Raw genomic sequence first — 22633 nt, forward strand, 5'->3', positions numbered from 1 at the left:
GTATAAAGGGTTTGAGGTAAATGGAAAAATATATGCATTGGTAGCTCGAGGATAAAATATAGAACAATAAATACTGGAATAAAATTTTTGCAATGATAATAGTAGAAATGCAAAACGAAGAAGAAGGGCCTAAGGATCTAGATATCTATAAAATTTAAGGGCATTGGAACTGTACAATTTGATAAGTACTAGATAAAGATAGCATAAATATGTAAATAGTCTACATGCAACTGCATTTTAAGGGAAACCACAATATCTGTGCAAGAAATGTGTCCAAATCATAATTATTTGTCCACCTCCGCAGGCCAATGACCAAGCCAAGCGGTACAACAGCCTGACCAACCAGTGCGCAGCTGTCTCACCTCAACAGGATCTGGTGAACTTCGTCCGACTCCTGGCCCAACCATCGCAGGCCCAGAAGATTCCCAGACGACTCTTTGCATCGCCGCAAGCAGAGGGCGGCGAGGAGGCGGGCGACCACAATGTGAGTAGTAGTGCATATAACACCTGTCCGGCGGACTAAAGTGATTGTTTTTGTGGGCACCTGTCCGCCGCAGGAGATGACGCCCTGCCTGCGGAACGAGTTGGTCTTCGACCGGCACTCCACACTGTCACAACGCTCCGCGTTGGAGTCGCTGAAGCGGGAGGCCATCGAATTGGAATTGCAAATACGTCAGCTGCAGGTGAGATGAATAATCCACAATAATACACAAAATAATAAAAGCTCACAGTACGATATCGCAGCCATGTCGGTACTTAAAAAAATGGTTTGTTATGTTTCGAAAGATTTTATTTGAATCGGTGGCCAATAACTCAATCGTTTTTTCTATTATCCTTTAAATTTCACAAAAAAACGCTTATATCTGTTCGGTATTCTCGATGGAATTGAGCTCTTTGCCGTCTGAGGAGTGCATTTCGGTGTATGAGTTACACTCATCTCGCTTCTCGTGGAATTTACAAATTAAAGATGCAACTACCAATGTGAAATAGCCCTCCAGAGCTGTTAGAGGTTATATTGTTTATATTTTTGCGAAGACCACGTTTTAACACTTACTCAAAGACGGAACTATTAAAAAATTTTGTGCAAAATTGGAGTTCCTTAAGGTATTATTTATATTCGATATGAGAGTAGTGAATACCGTTATATAAATCCAAAGAAAGAGGCAAACCTGGTGACCCTTGACGAAAAAGAAAGGGTATTAGCCTTTATATTCGAATACCATCTGTCGACTCTCACCCATTTGCTTCCAATCACCAACAGCAGCGAATTGAGAACAGTAACCAATCCGAGTCCCATGCAAAAGCGATGACTTGTATGATATAGCAACCTTCTTTTGATTATTCCTTCCCTGTCGATTTTTGTGATCCAAAAGGGATCAGGTAACATATAACTTGGCACTGATTGATTGGATAAACGATATATACTGCATATCTGTATCACGCTCACCAAAGCCTCAAAACCCGCTATTATCCTGCATCCTTTTTCCAAATCGAAGAAGTAGAAGAAGCTCTTCAATCTGGGAATGGCCTTACAACTGCGCCATTTGTTGTTCCAATGGCGATTTTTCGAATTGCGGCGACTTCCTTGGCTATTTTCATTAGAAGACATTTTCGGGCAATTGTTTTTAATGATAGTCGAATATGTTATTTGGGGTATTGCCTATGAAAGCTTTTAACTAGCCTTCTTTTACAAGTAGATCTATAATATTATATGTTTATTTATTTGAATAATCAATGTGACTGTTTAATTTCCTCCCGCAGGACTCCATTGAAGCTCTAAATCGAACGCAGACCCGGGGAATCGAGGGCCAGCTGTACAACAAGGTCAATGAGCTGCAGGAGGATTTGTCCATGAAGAAGTTCGACCTGCGAGCCAAGCAGATCCATTTGGCGGCCATAAGGGCTCAGGTGAGTTTCGATTTAGTCGGGGTGAAAAGCTCTAAAGTTTAGCGGGAAAATATACCACGATAAAGCTGGAAAAGCGGCAAATGAAACCATTTCGAAGTTAAGTTTATGCCATGGAAAAGCTTTCCCTTAGCTTTCCACAGACCTGTTGCTGGCAGCTTTTTGGGGGAACTTTTCATGGCCGAGATCTAATGAGTTCCATTAGGCGGGGTCGGGACGCCCGACACGCCCCCCGTTTGCACGCTTGAAAGTACAGATGAACTGGCGCTCGTATGTAGGTCAAACAGCTGATTGGCGACTGCGCATGTGACCCAAGCGTTTCGCCATCTCCCTCGCTCATTGGAGTACTGAAAGCCGCCAGCAGGAGCCAACTGTGGGTTAGGTTCGTCCTTCGCCTTTCGCTTAGTCCTGCGGTAGATTAGCTTGTGCGTGGTCAGTGCGGCTGTTTGGCTTGATTTTGTCCTGCATTTGCTAGTTCCCTGTTTTTTTGCGGTCCTCCAAAGAGGGTTACTCAGCCAAAATTACCCCGTGTGGTGTGCGATTTTCTGTATTTTCTGGTGTGACTAACTATTACTGCGTGTGAGTTTGGGAAAAACCATCAGGCTTTTGACTGTAACCTCAACCTCTGGGCCTGCAAGTGAATCAGCTGTTGCCGAACAGGGCTCGGAAAAGCCAGTTCAGAGAGAGCGAGAGTGAGAGACAGAGAGAGAGAGAGAGAGAGCGCGCGCGGAAAATTGCATGCGAAGCGTTGCCAGACATTCGAGCCTTTTCCCGATGTCGCTGTTTATAAAAGCAGCGTGCAACGGTCGCTCCGAGTCAGTCACGTGCTTGCACTTCGACGTATACGTAACGCGGCTCGCCAGCTCCGCTCTTGGGTGATCCGTTCGACAAATTAGCCGTAGCCGTAGTGCCGTAGCCGTAGCCGTAGCCGTACTTCCGCAGCCGTATCCGTATCCGTAAACGCGCCGTCGTCGTCGTTCTTCGTCGCGACTGAGGTGCGATTGGCTGCCAATCGCGCAACTGGAGGGGCTAGCTAAGAAACCAAAGCAAACGAAACACAAACCTAAAATCCAAATAAAATTGAAATATATCAATATATATATATCCCGAAAACAGACACCATTCATATATATATATCCTCCTAATATATATGCATAATTTTAGAGCGCAGTTCAGGGCAGGCTTTTCTAGGCGAGTTGTTCTCTATTTTGATAGCCACACACAAGATAAATTGAATTGAGTGCAGCGCGTAAGTAAATAAACGATGATCAAAATAGTAATGCAACCAACTAGTCGACAGTCCATGTAAAATAACTTAGCTTTATTAACCAATCACGCATACGCACCGTGCGCCCAACGAATTCGAATCAAAAAACAAATAGAAAAGAATATAAATAAACAAAAAAAAAAAAAACGAATTAATGTAGCACTGCCAGAATTACTTCAAATCTTTTGCCTGCCTTCTACAACAAATTTCTAGCCAAGTAGTCGAAATTCGTGGCCAAGTGCTTAACTTCACCAATCAGAAGCTAGTGCAAACTAATGCCAATAAAACACAACTCAATCAATCTAGCTAGCTCGTATGTACTGTAAATAACCAATACTCTTTGCTAATCTAGATGTAGTTTAACCTATTCTTACTCAGTAATTGCAACATCAACTATGTAAAAATCTATCTAGAGCTAGAGGCTCGGCTCGCTTTGCATTTTGTAATTTCGTGACCTTTGTGCCTGCACCGCACCACCCGAATGTGGGTGCAGTCGCAATAGCACCCGTACACGTACTTGTAACCACCAAATACTACCAACCACCCACAACACACTTCGCATACGTATCCGCATCTGAATTCGCATCCGAATCCAAATCCGAAAGCTATATCTGAATCCGACTTCGATGTCGCGAGGAGTGGAAACCCGTTTGTGAACGGCCATCACTTGAGAAATTTTAAAGAGAGACTAGCGACCACGGCGACACCTCGAAATTGTTGTTTGTTAAAAACACTTTGCGTAAATAAATACCAGTAGCCGAGAGCCACACGCACACGTTACACCCCCTCACAAAATATATACATAAATAAATATATATATATCTGCCACATCATGCGCGTTATCGTTCTCAAAAAGAATCGGCCCAACAAACGCGGCACGCCCACGGCAGCAGCGGCCACCTCCTCGCGAGAACCGCCCAAAAAATCGCCGTACGCAAAAGTAAGAATTTGAATTTAAACTCGATACTCTCAATATTTGGTTTCAATTTTCGACGATGAAATACTCGTTATCGCGATAACGAGCGTTTCAGCCTTTTGTTTCCTGTCCAATTTGCCAGTGCAATCAATTTTTGAGATTCCTACACCCCGATATTTTATATTTTCAGTGCGCACATTTGCCGGATTTTCCCATGCAAATGTGCAAGTTTTCGCGCCGCTCCGTGTATGTTTCATGATTTTGAATGCAAATGCAATTACTTAGCCACAATAAACGCATGTTTAAGTAGCAATCTGTGCATACATATGTAGCTCAAAAATTGGTTGTAGTGGCCAGGCATGTTATAACTTAACTACCAATGAAATATTTGTTTGAATTACCATATGCTTTACCATTTAACTAAGCTAAAAACGCTTTTATGTCAGCTTTTAATAGCCTTGTTTTAGATATGAAAATGACAAAGTATTGCAGTGTATTGTGTATTTATTCCAAATTATTATGAGTACATGCTTTTTCAATTTGGGAATGCAACAAACCAAGTAAAAATTAAATAATTGTAAGTAGGAGCTTGAAAATTTAAAAGTATAATTCAATTATCTTGCATTTAATTAAACTTCCTCGATTCGTGTGAACAGCACTTCCGATTCCTGCACGTTACGACGAAGTTTTTGCTGCAATTTCAAAACCAAGGAGGCAACCACTGCGCAGAAATAGATTTCGAGAACTGAAATTTGTGTTAAAAATAAAGTTAAAGGTTAAAAAGGAGTATACACATAATCTACTTCTTTACTCACAAAATGAAATGGTAGAAAAAAGAATAGTCAGCAGCTCGTCATCTTGCATAATATTATTACAAGTGTTAATTAACAAGGTTATAACCGTAATGCAAATCCAAAGGACGAGACAGGTTATGTGACTCTGGCAAGAGTATAGTATTATGTATTATTTGAACTTGTATGAAAGCTACTTACCCATTCTGCACCTACAATAAGTAGCAAGGATCTGAAGATAGTCAACGAGATTAGTGCTTTTTGGAAGTACAGGTTAGGTTCAAACATAGGCGTCCTTATGTTAGGTCCCAGCATATCTCCGTCCGGTTCCCTAGTGACCAACATCGAATCCGGTGACTCCGTAGTTGTGATTTTGGGCTTGACCTCCATTTCCGACAAGTAAATGCTGCACACTTGGAGCACATTTACCAATGCTTCGAATCCGGCAATCAAAGTGCAGCCCGTTTTCAAGCCGAAGAAATAAAAGCAGCTAGTCAGTGGCTTTATTCCATTGATATTTTCATTAAGTCGGGTCCAGTCATTGGGGGAATTCAGAAAATTTCGAAAATACGCCATTCTCAACCGATTTCAATAGATTACTGAAATAAATGCCGCTAAACAATTGGTTGCCAGCCTACTAATGAACTTTTCATCGATAGCCTGTGATTGAGTTTTGGGTTTACTTCCTCCGATTCGGTCAATCGGAGTTAAGTGCACAAGAAAATCCAATTTGATTTATAGGCTGCGGCAAGGAGAGCCCCAAAGTGAAGGAAAATCTAAAACAATTCAATTTTCCAAGTGTGGCAGCCAGAAACAGAAAAACAAAAATGGCAAAAGCGGACAACAAAAAATCGCTTCCTTCCTGTTCCGCCAAACCCTCCGGTACTTGTTCAACTTGTTCCGCCCGATTCGATGGCACAATCAGTTGCCCATAAGCGAAATTCCCTTACTGATTTCCTTTTAAAAGCATTTTTCGAATTGTCTTGACTGCGAAGCAGCCACTTGAGTCAGTCCGCCCGACCTTCGCTCCTTAGTCCCTCATTTCAGTTTCATTTCGGCCCTGTTTCAAAAATGCCCGCGGCCAAGTCGTGTTTCCCATTTATTTATTATTGTATGGCGTGCTGCTGATGCTGCTACTGCAATGACAATTTGCTGCGAATATCCCTTATCGGTTGCCATCCGAGCCAATATGCTTGAATTATTCCATTTGGCTCGAGAGTGGAAACTCATTCAATTAATTAATCGCATTGTGACTGGAATTATTTTTACCGATTTAAAATGCACAAACGGGCCACCTGCAAAGCAGATTAATTTCGCAGAACTCGAGAAGAGGCTTTCGGTCCCTAGGATTTATGTTTAAGCGCGTCGACTGAAGGTCAAAAGCTGTGCTCCTTTTGTAAAGGGTTAATTTTAAATTTATGGCCCTGCCCACACTAACTTATTCGAGTCGAATCCTAGCCCAGGGACCTACGACAAATCCGTAGGCCAATCGTGACGGGAGCACACAAATTTGCACGTTAACCGCAACCAAAGCTACAATGGCTCCCTCAATTTGTGTAAGTGTGTGCGTGGGAGTGTCTCTTTCTGCGCGTGTGTGTGTGTGTGACGAGTGCTTGTGTGGGTGTAGGCTGGTGTGTGGGTGACACAGTGATATTTCTCGGGGTCCTGACACGTTATCTGGGCGACGCCCGTGTTGGTTCCTACTTTATTTTATTGCTTTAATAAATATGAAATGCGCTTACTTTTTTCCGGACATTCGGCATAGTTTTGCTTTTTTCGCGCCACTCACCATTCCCCATTTACCATTCACCACTCGCCCCTCGAGGGCCACCAATTAAGTTGCCCAAATTGGGTTCTTCTTTATGACAATCCTCTTAATCTTAATCACGCGACTTGATGGCCACAAGGAATTGATGCCCGCGCGTTGAATAGGAATATTTATACGCATGCGGTTCTATAGGTCCATGGGTCTATGGGTCTATGGGTCTATGGGTCTTTGTATTTGGAAGCATAATTTGCTCGGGCATAAATTTTAATTAATCATAAAAACGCTGGCATAAAAATGCCAACAGGTCCTGGCAGCGTTTTCTTTCTTTTGCTCAGTTCTTGCGTCTCAATCCCCTGCAGCCTTCGCCTAGCACATTCCATCCAGGAATTCATATTCATGTTTAATAATAAATCACAAGATGCCGCCGCTGTTCGCCAGGAGCTGGGGATGCCCGGGGCAACTGCGGTTGCATCCTTGGAATCCGCACAGAAAAACACTGGGAAAGCGTCAGACGAAGGCGAAGTCAAATGCCAAAGGAAGCCCCAGCAAAATGGCGGCGGCATAAAAGGATTTGCGGCTAAAGGCAAATTTAATTAAAGACATCAGCACCGCGCCTCACACACAATGGCGCTGAATCAGGAGCAAATCCCATAGCCTCAGCCGTTTTAATTGCCCACTACCTGTTCCTGTTCAGCAGTCAAGCGGCCAAAAAGGACGCGCCGAACAATGAACAATGGGTATTCATTTGCGAATTTCGGTATCAATTAACCGACCGCCCATTCATCATCAGAATCGTATCTAACGGATGTATGCTTCAACTAATTTAGTGAATGAACACGAGGAGAAAATGTTTTGCAGTTCTGCAGTTTTACACTGAAGGTTTTCGCTGTTGGCTGATAAATAATTAAGTGGCAGGGTCACAGCCACCAATGCAAATTAAAAAGCGTGAGGCAGTCAAGTGAGTCGACTTTGAGATACCCTGTACAAATTCATGTGTTAAGTATCTTAAGTCAAGCAAAGTATGCTTCACGGCGTTAGATACATCTTTTAGCTAAAATGTTTACATTTTCTTTTAAAAAATTAGTAAAAAATGTAAGGATTTTTTTCAGGAAGCCAACTACTTTACATAATGTCCCAAATGCTGGGTCTAAAAAAGTTGTAGATGTACACTGCTACTTTTACTGGGGGCCAAGTGGGAGTGCCTTTGGGGTCGTTTTGGTTGAAACTGGATGGACACTTGGACAGACAGATTTTTAGCCGCTTGGCGCTCTGGAGATTTCACATTTCGTTGACGCACGAATGGCACGAAAAACAGTTTCAGTTTTCAGTTTCAGTTTCGATTCCTGGCACTCGCCATGGGTATCTGGTATCTAGTATCTGGCATATCTGCATGTGGGTGTGTTTGCATTCATTAAAATTTCATTTGAAAATCAGCAGATATGCTGCTCTAGCCTCTTCTAGTCATTTGTTTTGCCAGCCACGAGAACTTGCCATTGTATTCCCCTCGGATAGCTGCTTCTTTGGAAGGGAAATATTCGCCTGTCAGCAGGAGCCAAGTTGATGGAAATCTGTGAAATTGGTAGAAAAAGTGCAAGGACAGGCAAATCGTAAGTTGATATGCTTGTGTCTTGAATATTTTATTGCTGGAGAGATAAATCTGGTCCGCAACTGAATACATGTGCCGAGTTTAGCACTAAGCGCAAACTAAGTTTCACTCGCATTACATGTAAATTAAATATTAGTAAGCACGTGAAATAGAGACATAACAAGGAGATTTGACTTCGTCCTTAGAACATTAGGAATCTAAGGTGTTTTTATATACTTAATGTGATTAGAACTTAAAAAAGCAAGCTAAACGAAATCTTTTCATTTTTAAAGCTTCAATTTTTTCCAGCGAGTTCTTTAAACTGAATTTTATTGAAGTTGAACTAGATAACAGTTTGTGTTGCCATTATTAATTTTACTAGGAAATGGTTTGCTTTCGCTCGCTGTCGTTGCAAATCGAATAACATTTTTATTCTTCCCTTGGCGATTTCGGTGGAATTTACGATTGCGTCAAAAGTATGCCATGCTGGCCAAGCCAATAAAGTTCACTCTTTATGGACGGAAAGGATTCGGTTTGAAAAGCAAAAAGGACCTAATGGTTTTAAAATTCGCTTACCCACTAATGCGAACCCTTCAGATCCTTCAGCTTTTGCTGGTCCTGCGAAGCTGACGGCTGTTTATCTGACATTCATAGTTTATGCTCCGTGTTCTGTTCACCTTACTCAACAAGATAAACGCAGTCGAATTTCCCTGGGTGAAATGGGATAAAGGAAGATGAGCAAAAATATGGCTAGGATACAGGGAAAACCAGGATAGCGGAGGTGGAGGTGGGGCGATGAGCCAGAGGAGCAATGATAAAACTAGTAAAGCATACAACATTGTTTGACTTTGTGGATTTGGTGAGGCATGGAGCAATTCCACTCAGTTTCCCTTGTACTGCCACCCACTTGCCACTTTCCACCCACTTTCTACTTTCCACAGGGCGCCTCAAAGCATTTTTGGCAGTTAACCCGTAAAGATGATAAATGCGAATGTCTGCCGTTTGAGTTTGAGTTGTTGCAGTGCCTACTCAAGGAATTTATGGCCACCCGAAAGACGACCATTGCAAACAAAGCGACAAGGATAACAATCAGAGAAAATGGAAAAACGCGAGGCCGAGCTGCTTGAGTTTTCTTCTCCTTTCGGTGAGAAGATTGACAGAGCAGCTGGCCGAGAGCCATCTCCGCTGCATCCTCCTGCCTCTCTCGTGGCTCCGCTGATCCTGGCCAAACAGAAAGTCACATTAATCAACACTTAAACGTTTAATTGCCGTACATTAATCTTGAGGTTAAGCCGCCTCCATTTGGCCCCCAACTGTCAATTTTGGCCGGTTTGTGTGGGTGTGTTCCTGTGGCCTTTTTCCGACTGCCACTGCTCCGGCATTAATTGTGTCATTTGGCAATTAACTTTCCGGCCCCGTTGGAAAACGTTGGGGTGACAAATTCGGGGCTCGCCGCTTGTAAATATTGATGAGCCGCGGCTGCCACGAGGTGGCGATGTGGCAAGGAGGCGAATCTGGTCCAGACCGAGCGGGCCAAAACCGTTGATGGACCGTTGCCAAAATTATGTTCGAGCTTATGCCGCTGGCTTGCAGCTGTCGCAGTTTTGATTGAAATATGAGCCTGGAACTGCCAGCGATGTGACCTCAACCGCGCTGGAATGGTGGAGATGCGAGTGGGGGATGGGCGGGGGCAGTGGGGAGTGGGGAGTCCTGGCTTTCGCGACGAGTTAATTAATTTCCACGTTGACATTTCACTCTGCTGTATATTTAATGAGCGGGCTTTGGTTACGCCTGCGGTTTCACTCACTCACCACCTTTCCTCTATGTATTTATCTGAATCAGCGCATATTTTCCGGGCTCGCAAATAAATATACATTATGGCTAAAGCTGATACCAAGATCATGATTTGTGTCTAAATGGGGGTGTTTATTTTATTGAAAAATTAATGCCATTAAATAAATTCTTATTTTGTTTCGCTTTCTGATATTGATTTGCAATGTTTCTGTGAATCACAACTGAAATCAAGTGAAAACGCTTTAATGTAGTAACTTAAATGCATTTCTGAATTTTCCCTATAGAAACATTTACCAAATAATATTTAACACACAACTTATTATGTGAAATACTTCTTAAGTTAGCCTCCTAATTCCAGCACCTCCCAAAATATGTGAGTAATTTATGCTTACAGTTTTGCAAGCCCTTTTTCATCAACATATATTTTCTCTGATCTGGCCAAAAAGGTTACAGAAATAGTTGCGGCCAAAGTTGGACCAAAGAGCCAAATAGATGTCTAAATAAATTCCATAATTTCATTTGGCCAGTGCATATTCAATAAGCAAAACTTTGGCCGTCAGGAAAATAGAATAATAACGTTTACCAGCCGCATAATCTATATCCATCTCTCTTTCCGCTCGGGATAGGAACTCTGTCCGTCTCTTTCTGCGGTGCAAGTGCAAGTACATGAGTGTATTTGCCTTTGCGAGCTGCATTTCGCCTTCAAAAGGAAAAGTTTTGCACTATTTGCTTGGCACTTGTCTTTTATTTTGCCTCACACTCACTCTGGCTTCCCCCTCACTGGCTGCCATTTTCCTGCGCTTTCTTCGCTTTTTATTTTCCGCTTTTTCAATTTTTATTTATGCAAATAAGTTTCGCCTGCCATTGTTGCCCGCCGCTGCTTGTTATCGCATAAGGATGTTGTTACAAGTTTACTACTCACTCCGCCTCCATCTGGGCCGCCTTTGTCGTTGTCTCTATATAGTATGTGCTCATCTTGGTCTATTTTTTGTACATTTTTTTGTATTTCTCTGTATTTTCTTTTTGGCCAGGCCAGCATGTAGATGTTGGCCACGGCTGGCCGCCCACGACAAGTGTTACGAGTGTCAGTAAAATAGTTGAATAATGGCAAATGGCAATGGCAGAGGCAAAGGAAAAGGCAATGGCACAGGCAGAAGTGATACTGTCTGCTCTTCGTTGTCGAAAGTTTAATTATCACTGTGTTTTCCCTCTGTGTGCCATGTGAGCTTTAGTTTGCTGTTTGAATTTTAAACTTTTCCCTCCCTCAATATTTTTTTCCAACTGCCATTTCTGTGGTCTGAACTGCGAACTTTGTGCATTTGAACTTTTTTCCCCTGCCGTCTGGCATTTTTTGTTGTTGGTTTTATTGCTTTTGGCAGCAGCAGTAGTTGTTGTTGCCACGGGGTGGCAGTTCATTTCTGTGGTCAATGGCCATTGCATACTTTGAGGCAAATTCGAAGAAATCACGCATACGCCATGTGCTCGGCAATTAACTCGAGCGCCTGAGCATTTTGTAATGCCCCTGCATCAGCCAGGCAGTCATGCCAAAAAATTTCCATATTCATGTGCCCACCCACCACACACACACACACACTCACACTCACGCATTTTATCGCAGTTGCAATTTTTTTGCCTGCCCACAGCCTCATGCATTTTTATTACTGCTGTCGTTAGTGCTTTGCATATATTATTAGGAGGCGGCTGTGCAGCTGCAAAATGTGTCCTGTGCCCGTGATGGTGCCTCTGATTGTGCCGCCCGCACATATCCCACTTCCCATTCCCATTCCCCTTCCCCTGCCCCTTTGCTCGTCAGGAGCAGCGTGTGCCGCACTCATTTGCAGCGTTTGAAATATGCCAAGGAGCTGCCACAAATTTGTGTGCCGAGAAATCAATGAATAGCTGCACAAGAAGAAAAGCTTCGAAGTTGAGGTTGAATAGGTTGAAGCCAGTTCTCAAGTGGGCTTCCTACATAGAAATGTTATGTCTCTCTAACTTCACCATTTCTCTTTCAATAAGATTCATAGGGCTTATAACACTTTTCTTCCAGTGTAGTGAATTCATTTTCCCCTAACGAAGTACTTCCATCACTGCTATTACTCCCATTTCACTTCCTTTCGGCCTGAAGTACCTTATGGAGCAGGCACTTCATTACACCACCCGTAGCATTTCTCAGGACTGAGCCACTCCGTCTACTTCAGGTGAATGGCGGATGGTAAACGATGCCACGTGATGTGCATAGACAAACGGATTTGCATTGATCGCGGCTGCAAATGAAAAACGCGGGGGCCAATTGAGTGACACCATCAATTTGCGATAAATCAATGGGCCACGGCACGGCCAAAATAGCTGAGCTGCAAGTATGCATGTCATTTAATCTCTGCTTTCGCTGACGTCGTGACAACTTGATTGCGAATCTCACTCGGATCGTTCGCTGCAATTTGATTTGCCTGGGTTCGCAGTGGCAGTAATCCGCTCCACTCCGCTCCAATCCGTTGCATTTGGCTTGCCAAAAACTTCGCGGCACGTTTCTGGGCTGCAATTAAAGCCTCGTTTGGGGGAAACTTTACGGTGGCCAAGTGCACGGCACTAGTCTCATTTGAAATCCCATTTCCCAGCTCCTATCGCACATGAAAATATGCTGGAAATACAATAAATGAGGCGGAGGTACGAGTAAGTGCAACTGGTACAAGGCCGAATGTTTTTCCACAAAGCGCAGAACGTGGCGCTTTCTTTTATACATTTGGTTTCAGGTACATACATACATATATATGGTATGGTATGGTATGGTTTGGTATAGTACCATATCGCACTAGCACTTTCAATGGCCGTTCGGAAATGTGCGAGTGCTACTAGCACACTCGAATATCTGTGTGTGTGTGCGTGTGTATGCTTGAGTTGCTTTTTGTGTGGGCGTGTCGCATTTAAGCCGCAGAAATCGCCCTGGGGTCTACCATCTTATGTGGCTTTAATAGAAAACGAGCGGAAAATCGCTTATTATGCCGAAAGGAAATAGTTGCTCTTCCCATTCTCCATCCTTAGCTTTCTTTTACTTTTCCCTGAAATGTGCCAGCGACAGCGGCCGTAATTTGACTTATATATATTTCTTGGTCTTAGCCATGAACCTATTTTATGCAAGATTTGGCTTTTCAGCAAATGTAGGCCAAAGCAAGTGAGGTTTTCCCATAGCGAAACAGCTTAATTGCACGGGGAATCGGAGATCTCCGAGTGGCTGAAACTTATAGTTTCCAGTGGCTTTAATTGGATTCAAATCGTCATCGATTTGTGTACTATAGATCAGCAGAGGAAAAGTTTACGTGTCTGGCATAGTTATCGTTTCATTTCCCATTCATTTCGCTGCTCATTTGCCTGTGAACACAAACAGCACACTGGAAAAAAAGTCCATCACGCTTGCCTATGGTATACACTAATTCATTATGTAGTTTCGCTGGCCGAGGTAAACAATTTATTTTGCGATATACAATGGAACCTTGTTAAAATGATTAAAAATCAATTTGATTATCATAAATATCAATTTCTCTGGATGTGCGAACAATGGCCAGAAGGGGGTGGCAATTGTGGGTGGAAAATGCAGCTGGCTGGTGTTAGCGAAAATATTTTCAAAGAAAACATTGTTCGTGCTTTCCCCTCGCTCAGCTCTGCTCAATTTATAAACGATTCGTGCGGCAAATGCATTGGCATGGAATTTTAATTGGATGATTTTTGGTCGGGCCCACGTGTTGGCTAAAAGGAAAACTATGTGCCATAAACATATGTAGTCGCAAATGAGAGAGACGGGCTGCTAGTGAGTTTAAGCAGCTTTGCTTGCCGACAAATATTTCAATGTTGTTCCAGACGCTGTGCTGCCAAAGATAATCCCCTGGCTCAACACATATTTTATGGGGCGTGGTCGTGGGCGTTTTGGGTCCAGGCACGAACAACTTCCATTTCCACATTGGCAGGCCATAAACGAGCTTTGGACGTGGAGAGTGTCCTGCCACACACACACTCGTACGTATGTGTGTATAATGATGTGGTCCTGCCAAGCGTGAAATGTATGACAAAAGGAGCAAAACAAAGCTGGCGAGTGTTAAGCTAAAAATACATGCACATAACGCACACGCAGCCGAACAATGGCCAAAGCCAGCAAAATCAACACCCAAGACCTGGGCCCAGTAACCAGGGCCCAGTAACCAGGACCCGAGGAGCAGCTGCTCAAATCCAATAACAAATTATATGCACTAGACAATTGGTCCTTTATTGCGACAGCGGCAAAGGCAGCGACAACGAGGACGAGACCGAGAACGGCGACTTTTATGCGAAAAGTGCAAAATGATTTACGATTATGTTGATAAAATGGCTTAAATAGTATTTTCATTTCTTGATGCTCGAGTGCACTTTGTGGCATCATCTCTGCTACATATACACACACACACACACACAGACGCACAAGCCGTATCCTTACACCCACACACTTTCAATTGTCTGCTGCGGCAAAAGTGCCGTATGATTTGTTTGCGCTTAAGCAGCGACGACAGCGAGGCAGCTCTTCCTGCTGCATACTTTTCAGCGCCAAGATTACACACATGTGTGGGTGAGCGCGCTCCACTCATGTGTGCGTGTGTGTGCGCTTATGTACGCGAATGTGTGTGAGTGTGCTTTGTACGGCTTGAAATATTCATGGACTTGACGCTCCTTGGCCTGTCCTTTTCCTATTTATTCTGCTTTTTACTTGGCCAAGCTTCACTTTAAGTTCGCCTGCCAAATGTCTTGACTTTAAAAAGTTTTCCCCTTTTGCATATGAAATCTTTTCTGGGCTGCGAGCCCGGATCACTGGCCATATGCAGCCAGCATTGGGTACGTTTATGCCAGCTCGGGCTGAATAATGAATGCGCAGGACGGAGGAAACTCGATTTTTCGTGTTGGCTTTTATCCGCAACTTTTCACTGCACTGCTCAAATTGTAAGATAATAAATATAATAAGTTTTGGGAAAAAGTTAAGAATGTTGCAAGCAAAAATATGAAGTCTATCAGCCTTCTCAAGATTAATAGCTAAAATAAGTATTTATTTTCAAGTATGTTAGCTTAAACCAAGATTATTTTTCCTGTGTACACCATTCAATCCTCATGCGTGTGCAGCTGCATCAGTTCTTATTGATTAAGCTACTCTGAAGGAGGAGAGCAAAATGCTCGGGAATCTGGATGCAGAAGCGATGAATAAAATATTAATGCAGTCGCTTGGCATAATTGAATGAAACCGCAAACATGTCGCCGAAGAGTTCATTTCATTTGGCAGCTGTGCGTTGGGGTTAAGACGCGTTCAAATTAACTGATATATTTGACACAGTTCTTGAGCTATTCTAAGTGGGGTCTTAGCTCTATGGCTGAACGCAAAAGCCCTATATATATAAGTAAATCCAATTACTTTACACACACCCTAAGCCTAACGCGCAATTGAGTTTATGTGGCTGGCTAAAAGGCAAATTGCCCGTGAAATTATGGCAAACACTCCAACTTTCAAGGTCGAGAAGGCGCCTGCACAGCACTTAAATCACATGTGCCCAGGGCCTCGCAATCAAATTGTTGCTTATTTACTATTATTTATTATTATGATTACATCTGAGTGGTGCCTAAGTGGGGTTAATATTGGAAAGCAGGCACGATAAATTGTATCTAAACCCTTAGACCACTCGCATGTGAATTACTGATGGGCTTATGAGGTGCAATCGGACTTGAAATCGGGCTATAGCCCCAACAACTGACCTGTCAACTGGCTGACCCAATGAGTGAATGACTAAATAACGAAATGACCGAATGACTGACTGACTGACTGATGGACTGGCTCTAATTGGATTTTCGATTTTCTACTTGTTTCACGCACGCAAGTCGCCCTGTTGACGTTGTTTTTGCTCTTGCCGTCGCTGATGGCGATTAACTTAATTAATGTCACACACTAATGACAACTCAATGCGATTATGCTGACATCTGCATTGGCCATTGTAGCGCCCAAGTGGCGGACTAAATTAAATTGAGAAATTAACAATGAAGCGGCGAACGACGCGAATAAATTCGAATTTCAATCGGCAATCGAGCTCGAGTGGCGAATGCGATTAATAAATGAATAGCTAATGAGTATTTCGCCCACATTACGCCCCCTCCTACTCCGCCGCATAATCGCACCGATGTTGTCGAAAGGATTGACTTTTAAAGCCCCTAATTAGTCGGTTATGAATTGCTGCGCCAACAGTTGAGCAGCCACACAGAACGCCAAACGAATGCTAAAACAAACTAATTGAGATTGGACTTGGCAAGTGAAATGGCTGGGCCAAATGACTCGCCTCTAATGTTGGCAGGGCTCCTGATCAGGTCCTTTGTCAGTCACACTTGATCCATTTTCCGCATTCCACTTTCCACCATCAGCAGCAGCAGCAGCAGCACGAAAAGGACGAACAGGAGCAGCGGTTGCAGCAGAAAAAACAAACATGCTGTCGACTCTTCAGTAGTCCAATTGAGAATGCAAATCTGTGCCCCAGTTGCACTTAGAGAAAACCTTTTGCTCATTTTAAAAATATCAACACCAGCTGAAAGAATGTGTAATCATTCCCTTTTAACTGCACAAAGGCTTGTGGCAAGACTTAAATCATGCCACACAAATTAAAATTTTTAATTAAATTGCTGCCAAAGTCTCAGGGATGTTCGTACATCACAGAACCAATTTTTTTGTTGGTCCTACCAACTATGACAGTGGCTGGGACTTGCCTCCTGCTGCTGTTGCTCAATCATCGGCCAGGCGGGATGAGGCCTCGTCATCGCCAGCTACACTAACAGCCTATAATCGCAACTTAACATGCTAACAGCGGAGGCCCAGAAGTAGAAGGCAAGGACCAAGGACCAAGGAGCAGGGAGCGGGAAGGGGCTGAAGCATCAGTGCAAACATCCTTCACATGCCGGATATCGCACAATCTCGAAAAAACAAAAAAAAAAAATGGTGAAACCAGCTTGACAGGCTGCCATCCAGCTGCTAGTCCTGCCAACCTCAACCTCATCGCTTCCGAGTGCCCCATGTTGCACTAAATGACTCACCCACAGCCACAGCCAGGCCCACACACATACGACATTTGGGAGGCAGGGAAAGGATGTGTCGAGTGCGTTGCACTGAATTTTACAGCTTTTGTTTCGCCGCTCGAGCTGCTCTTTCTTTCTCTCCCGGCTGAGCTTGTGTTTTATATGCGTTTATCTCTCTGGCTGCCGCCTTTTCGTATTGTTTCCCCTTGTTGCACTGCATCTGGTGCCGAGCCTCCTTCTCCTTATCCTCATCCATCTCCTTGCCATCCTCCGCCTTTTGCTTACTGCTCATCCCGCTTTGCTTATTGGCAGAGAGGTCCTTGGTCCTTGTGCCTTATGCCTTGTGCCTGAGCAACGTTTACAAACATCCAGTTGAGTGGCTCTGAGTGTCATTGTTCTTGAACATTTGAACATGTGTTGTCAGTGCGAGACCTGCACAGCTGAATGCGTCCATGTAAGATACCCATCTATCGTCCTGTGCACTGTAAAAAAAAAAACTTGCCATTCACCGCAAGGCATCCATAACTCGTAACGATATAACTTTCGCGCATTCTCTGCAATCTGGTTTCATTAGCATAACTTTTACCATCTCCACAAAAGTTTAAGCGGAGGCAACTTTTTTAACCTTTTACAGGTTCTCAGTATTGCCTTTTTTATCTACGTTCCCAATGTGTCATAATTAATATAAAGTGCACTTAATATTTCAGTTTTTGCATTTGACAGCCTGCCAAAATCATAAATAACATCTTACATTATTGAATTTATCTTATCTTTATTAATTTAAATTCATTAATTTCGTTTGACAGCTGAAATCTATATAATTGATTTTATATTGCAGCTTACTTAATTGATGGGATGTCTTGTGCTTTCGGTTTTAAGGGAATAGAAATTATTTTTCGTTAATTTGTATGGCAAAGAACCATACACAAATTTTGAATAATTATATGGAAATTTTATTCCTGTGTAGCCATTTTCAGCTTATCTACTGCTTCTGCAATCATCTCGTCAAGCTCGAGCGCCTTACTGCCTCAAGCCAAAAAGCGATTTGATTATGACAACGATTTTGGCCATGTTTTAATTCAATGTTTCGCGGCTGCACTTCCGGCGGAAGCCACTCAGGCCGCCAAGCGGAAAACTTTGGCCCGTTGTCACCTTGTCGCCTGGCTGCTCACTTTGCCAATATCTGGCCAAATCGAATATAGCTGCTGCAGCTGCAGCCAAAGTGGGCGGATTGAAGTGGGCAGGTAGAAGTGCAACTACAACCATTAGCATTTGACAGAAGAATGGAATAGAAGTCAACAGAAGTGCGGGCCAAGTGAGCCTCTTGGAGGGAAAAAAGGCGAAATGGGAAAAAATATTTGCGCCACCAGAAATTGACAACTGTTTGCTTAGTAGAGAGTGTTTGCACCCCCTGGCCAAAGAAGCCAAAAGAGCCAGAAACCGAAAACCCCACCGAACAAATCCCTTCGAGCAGGCGATGCAGCTGGCGCTGAAAGCGGAAATTTGACACTCTCGTTCCCACTTTCACTTTCGCTTTCACCCGCAGGGCCATAAACAGAGGAATTGATGGCAATAGTGCTGGACGGACAGGGGGGGGGGGAAGTTCAGGGGTAAGTGCGAGTGTGGCAGTGAGGAAGATGAAAACATTCCATTTGCTAGAATGTTGCGCGTTATATCAGCTTACGTTTTAATGGCAATGCCGCTGGCTCCTCTTGGCAGTCAATGATATAGTTTCGTTAGCCATTCGCCGGAGCAGAATGTGCCATTAGATGGCAGCTGAAACAAAGGCAGCTGCCGGGCGAGGTGCAGGAGATGGAAGTGCCACGATGGAGACATCCATGGTCAAACTATTTGATTACCAATTGCTTCTACTGGAGCAGAAGCGGAGGAGTGCCTGGGATATCTGATGATGGCTTTTAATTGCCGCATCCATTTCAAAGCGCTAATGCTGCAAGCTGGTCGGTGGAATAAAAAGAAAATGGCAAAACGAATGGAGAAGCGTGAAAAGCGCTCGCAGAAAAACGTTTCACTAGAACAATGTGTGTGTGAAGAGATACTTAAACTTAAAGTAGCGAAGATAGAACTTTGCACACTAAAGGCTTTATCCCCTAACAATTTTGTATAAACCTGAATGCTTAAATCAAATGAACACTACTGTTATTAACATACACAAACATCTGTTTTCAGCAAGCAAACAATCCAAGGGCACAAACTTGGACTGCACTACGCTTGACCTCGTCGAAATTTAATCAATCATCTTAAGTTGCAGGACTCCATTCCCAAATTGCTTTCTGAGCCACGAAATCGATTAAGAACTCGACCGAGAAAGTTTTGCGGGCACTATCTCTTCAAATCTGACTAGTCCAAAAAGTCTATTTTGTTGTCCATAAATTTGTAATTCGTATTTCCCACTACAAGCCACTGGAACTTTTGGGGAAAACAAACTTGCCATTGGCAGGCGCTTTTCCGGCAGCGAATCGATAAAAAGAAATGACTAGCAGAAAGTGTAAATAGAACTATTTGACCCTGGACAACATCATAAATATATCACACCGAGACCAAAAACAATTTGTCAGCAAGGGACGGGACTGAGTTAACATATAATAATATTATGTCGTGCCCGGAAACCGAGCACCAACCCTCAGCCCCACCAACTTTAATCAATAAATTGTACTATTATTAAACCCACACCCACAATCGCCTGCAGTCGGTAGCTGCATCTTGTGTGCTGTATGTGTGTGCTGAATGGCGACCCACAAATATTTGTGAGCTGCTTGTGGCACACTCGTAACGATGCCCCAAAATATGAGTCCGACAAGGACGTATTTGCCGGGCCCACAGGCGGAGATACCCGTGGAAGCCGTAGTCGTGCACATGCGGGTGCTCCGGCCACGTCCACATCTTGGCCCGGAATGTGTGTTCCGGGGCCTCTCCTTTTGGCTTCGTTACGCTAACAAGCTGCAGCTGCAGCCCGAAAACACTTGGCGAACAAGTCCTGAAATTTAGAAACTTCTTTCAATTTACCAACGCACTTAAGGAGTTTCCACAATGAGCTGCAATGGTGGAAAAGAGAATTTTATTTCGTTGGCTGAGACTCACATTATTTTCAAAACATAATGCGCTTTCAAACAAGGCTCTCTCTCTTATATTTTCGGTTAACTTTATGTGTTTTCCAAAACGCACCAGTTGCATTAAATTTTTTAATTAATTTAGAAAAATGCTTTAGGACATATTTCGTTTAGTGTATGGACCGTGTGAACCTTTTCCGCACATTCTACTCCCTCGTCTGAGGGCAAAAGCCGAGCACAATGTATGAAGGATGCCAGCCAGTCCTTGCGAGCAATTTGTGTGCCGGGGTGGTAATGCCGAAGCCTGTGTGTCCTGGCCTCTTGCTTAATTTTACATCAAATTTATAACTGACTTATTGGCACTTGGCACTGGGATTATGCCTTCCAGGCGAGCACTTCCCAGCCGAACCACTGAGGAGCTGCTCGTTCGCAAGCCATTACGTATACGCAGTGTGTGAGTGTGGCTGACAGGGAATAGGGAAAGTTTTTGCTCCGCCGGCGGGAACCCAAGTTGGGTAAGCTGGAGAGATCAGGTAGATGGAAATTCAAATAGTGCGGCTGGGGAGTTGGGAGCAGGAGCAGAGCCCCAGCCCAGAAATACTTCATTTATGCAATTTGCAATATTGGCAACTCAGCAACACGAGTGGGCGCATCGCATCGCATCCCATGGCTCGTCCCTTTTCGTCCACGAATCCTTGATACTCGCTACACCGCTGGCAGCTGTCGTCGGTTTCGTTCTCGCTTTTTTATCAAAAGCAATTTTGCACTTTCTTTGGCTTGGCCTTTTAATAAATTCCACCAAGCTTTGCATTTTCAGCAGTTTTCCGGGCAGCATTTCTCCGCCCGGCTATTCTGCAGCCACCTCTGCTGCTGTTTCGCTCCTTTTTTCTTCTGCTACTTTTTGCGCTTTGTGCTGATTTTAACACTTTTCGAAATTTCCGAGTAGGCCACGAAATTGGCAGAGGGCACGGGATCTGGCTCAGGCTCAGCCAGATACCAGAGACCAAAAACCAGAGACCAGGCAACGAACCGAATCCGGGTTGAGTTTTGGCAGCCGCCTCACCTTCGTTTTTTGCTGGAATTTTAATGAAAATTTAAATAATTGAAAACCATGTTGCAAGTGCGACAGGCGGACTCCGCTCGCTGATAGTGTTGCATATTAATGAGAACAGCTTCCGTTCGCCAAAACGCTTTAAGGGTTCTCGGTTAAAGCGATTTGGCAGGTGACCAAAAGGCGACAAGAGGTGTTTTCCCGCCAACTCCTTGGCTGCAGCTTGCACAACGTTTGACAATGACAAATGATTACTTTTATGGCCGCGACCCCGACGGCTCAGCGGGCAGAGCACTAAAAGTTTCTTCTCGGACGAACTGAAACCCCAGGCGGGTGTTCAGAAGCACAGAAGAAAACGAACAGGAGGTTCTTCATGAATCAAATTATATACTTTTTTGATTATTTTAAGAAAGTTTTTGTTCAGCGGCAAAAATATTTGGTACATTTTGTGGAGCAACCATAAAGTCACTTTTTTACCCGAGCATAATCTGATTAAGTTCCCCTCAAAAGGAGATTAAATACTACTTTTTGATACTAAAGGCAAAAAACATTACCCGTATGCTTTCCATCATAAACTATATAAATTATTCTCGGTAATTAAAGCGCTATTTAATATGATTTAAATAATGCAAATTGTTGCAGCTTTATGGCATTTCGCAGCCATTTTCGTTTATTGTTGTATGAGAGATACTTATCCATTAATTCTCGTATGAAAACGTGATAATGCATAAATATCTGATTTTTTTCCGTGCAATGGAAACAGGTAAAGTGATGGGCGGAATCAGGAGGCTGCCGGTGTGCTAAGCAAGGTGCGACATCCCTTGAATAAGTGTGTGTGCCAAAGTGTTTTGGTGTTGGTGAGGCTTTGGCTTACGTCCTGACAGGAAGTGGTCTCGGCTACTTACCACGCAGTCGGGTCCAACACTTGCCTCTATTTATACAGACAGGATCCCGGCCGTCCGCCTCCCGCCGTCCGGCGACTTTTACCTATCCGGCAGTACTTCTTCCATCCGGCCGTGTCCTGTTTACCAAACGAATTAAATTGTTCGCCTCGAGTGTATTTTGTGTTTTGACGCACAAACATGCCGCAGCAACTGTGATTGTTGTTTGTTGTTCGGCGCCACAGCCCAGGGCCTCAGAATTTGTTAATCTGTGCCACTCAATCAGCGGAGCCGGTTGCCAGCCACTTTTGCTCCCTGCCAACACACTAATTATGCACGTGTCAGGCAGGATACAGTTGGGGATAAGCCGGGAGTAAGTGGAGCACACATCTCACCTAGAAATGGGCGGGATGTAGCTCGGCGAATGGCGAACTAGGGTAAACACGCATGCGAATTAGAAGGGAACTTGATTTATTGGCAAACAGAATGATATTTCATCCTTGAATAATGGGTGGCACTGGTAAAGCGTAAGCTATTAACAAATT

At 43.6% G+C, this 22633-nt stretch overlaps 3 protein-coding genes across 6 annotated transcripts in view; 1 reads left to right on the forward strand and 2 right to left on the reverse strand.

The window, feature by feature from the left end:
- Window positions 1–22633, forward strand: part of LOC6734616 — a 55678-nt gene that overhangs the window by 6406 nt on the left and 26639 nt on the right. The window contains 3 exon segments of the mRNA XM_016168146.3: window positions 305–484; window positions 558–683; window positions 1762–1908. Of these exon segments, the coding sequence (XP_016027765.3) occupies window positions 305–484; window positions 558–683; window positions 1762–1908 (453 nt within the window).
- On the reverse strand, window positions 773–1652 carry LOC6734617. Of its 2 annotated transcripts, XM_016181918.3 has the most exons (4): window positions 1448–1587; window positions 1238–1349; window positions 1055–1178; window positions 773–1000 (listed from the first exon to the last, which is right to left on the reverse strand). In XM_016181918.3, exons 2-4 carry the CDS (start codon window positions 1295–1297, stop codon window positions 858–860), a joined length of 327 nt encoding a protein of 108 aa, XP_016027767.1. In that variant the 5' UTR covers window positions 1298–1349; window positions 1448–1587; the 3' UTR covers window positions 773–857. The 2 variants fall into 2 exon arrangements, with proteins under 2 accessions (XP_016027767.1, XP_002081625.2); XM_002081589.4 differs by having other exon boundaries at window positions 1238–1652.
- On the reverse strand, window positions 4560–22294 carry LOC27207532. 3 transcript variants are annotated; one of them, XM_016183216.3, is made up of 4 exons: window positions 22113–22294; window positions 5096–5478; window positions 4904–5027; window positions 4560–4833 (listed from the first exon to the last, which is right to left on the reverse strand). In XM_016183216.3, exons 2-4 carry the CDS (start codon window positions 5453–5455, stop codon window positions 4718–4720), a joined length of 600 nt encoding a protein of 199 aa, XP_016027770.1. In that variant the 5' UTR covers window positions 5456–5478; window positions 22113–22294; the 3' UTR covers window positions 4560–4717. The 3 variants fall into 3 exon arrangements, with proteins under 3 accessions (XP_016027770.1, XP_044778613.1, XP_016027769.1); XM_044922678.1 differs by having other exon boundaries at window positions 4562–4833; window positions 5081–5351; window positions 22113–22289; XM_016183215.3 differs by lacking the exon at window positions 22113–22294 and having other exon boundaries at window positions 4562–4833; window positions 5081–5478.

This window comes from Drosophila simulans, chromosome 2R (genome assembly GCF_016746395.2).
Source record: "Drosophila simulans strain w501 chromosome 2R, Prin_Dsim_3.1, whole genome shotgun sequence".
NCBI classification, from domain to species: Eukaryota; Metazoa; Arthropoda; class Insecta; order Diptera; family Drosophilidae; genus Drosophila; species Drosophila simulans.

Coding starts and splice junctions, on each gene's coding strand:
- LOC6734617 (XM_002081589.4), bottom strand. CDS start 1,609: ATGTCTTCTAATGAAAATAGCCAAGGAAGTCGCCGCAATTCGAAAAAT. Junction 1,179..1,237: donor TGGTGATTGGAAGCAAATGG/GTGAGAGTCGAC, acceptor TTTTTCGTCAAG/GGTCACCAGGTTTGCCTCTT. Junction 1,001..1,054: donor TTTAATAGTTCCGTCTTTGA/GTAAGTGTTAAA, acceptor AACCTCTAACAG/CTCTGGAGGGCTATTTCACA.
- LOC27207532 (XM_016183215.3), bottom strand. CDS start 5,455: ATGGCGTATTTTCGAAATTTTCTGAATTCCCCCAATGACTGGACCCGA. Junction 5,028..5,080: donor TTATTGTAGGTGCAGAATGG/GTAAGTAGCTTT, acceptor TACTCTTGCCAG/AGTCACATAACCTGTCTCGT. Junction 4,834..4,903: donor TTTTTCTACCATTTCATTTT/GTGAGTAAAGAA, acceptor CACAAATTTCAG/TTCTCGAAATCTATTTCTGC.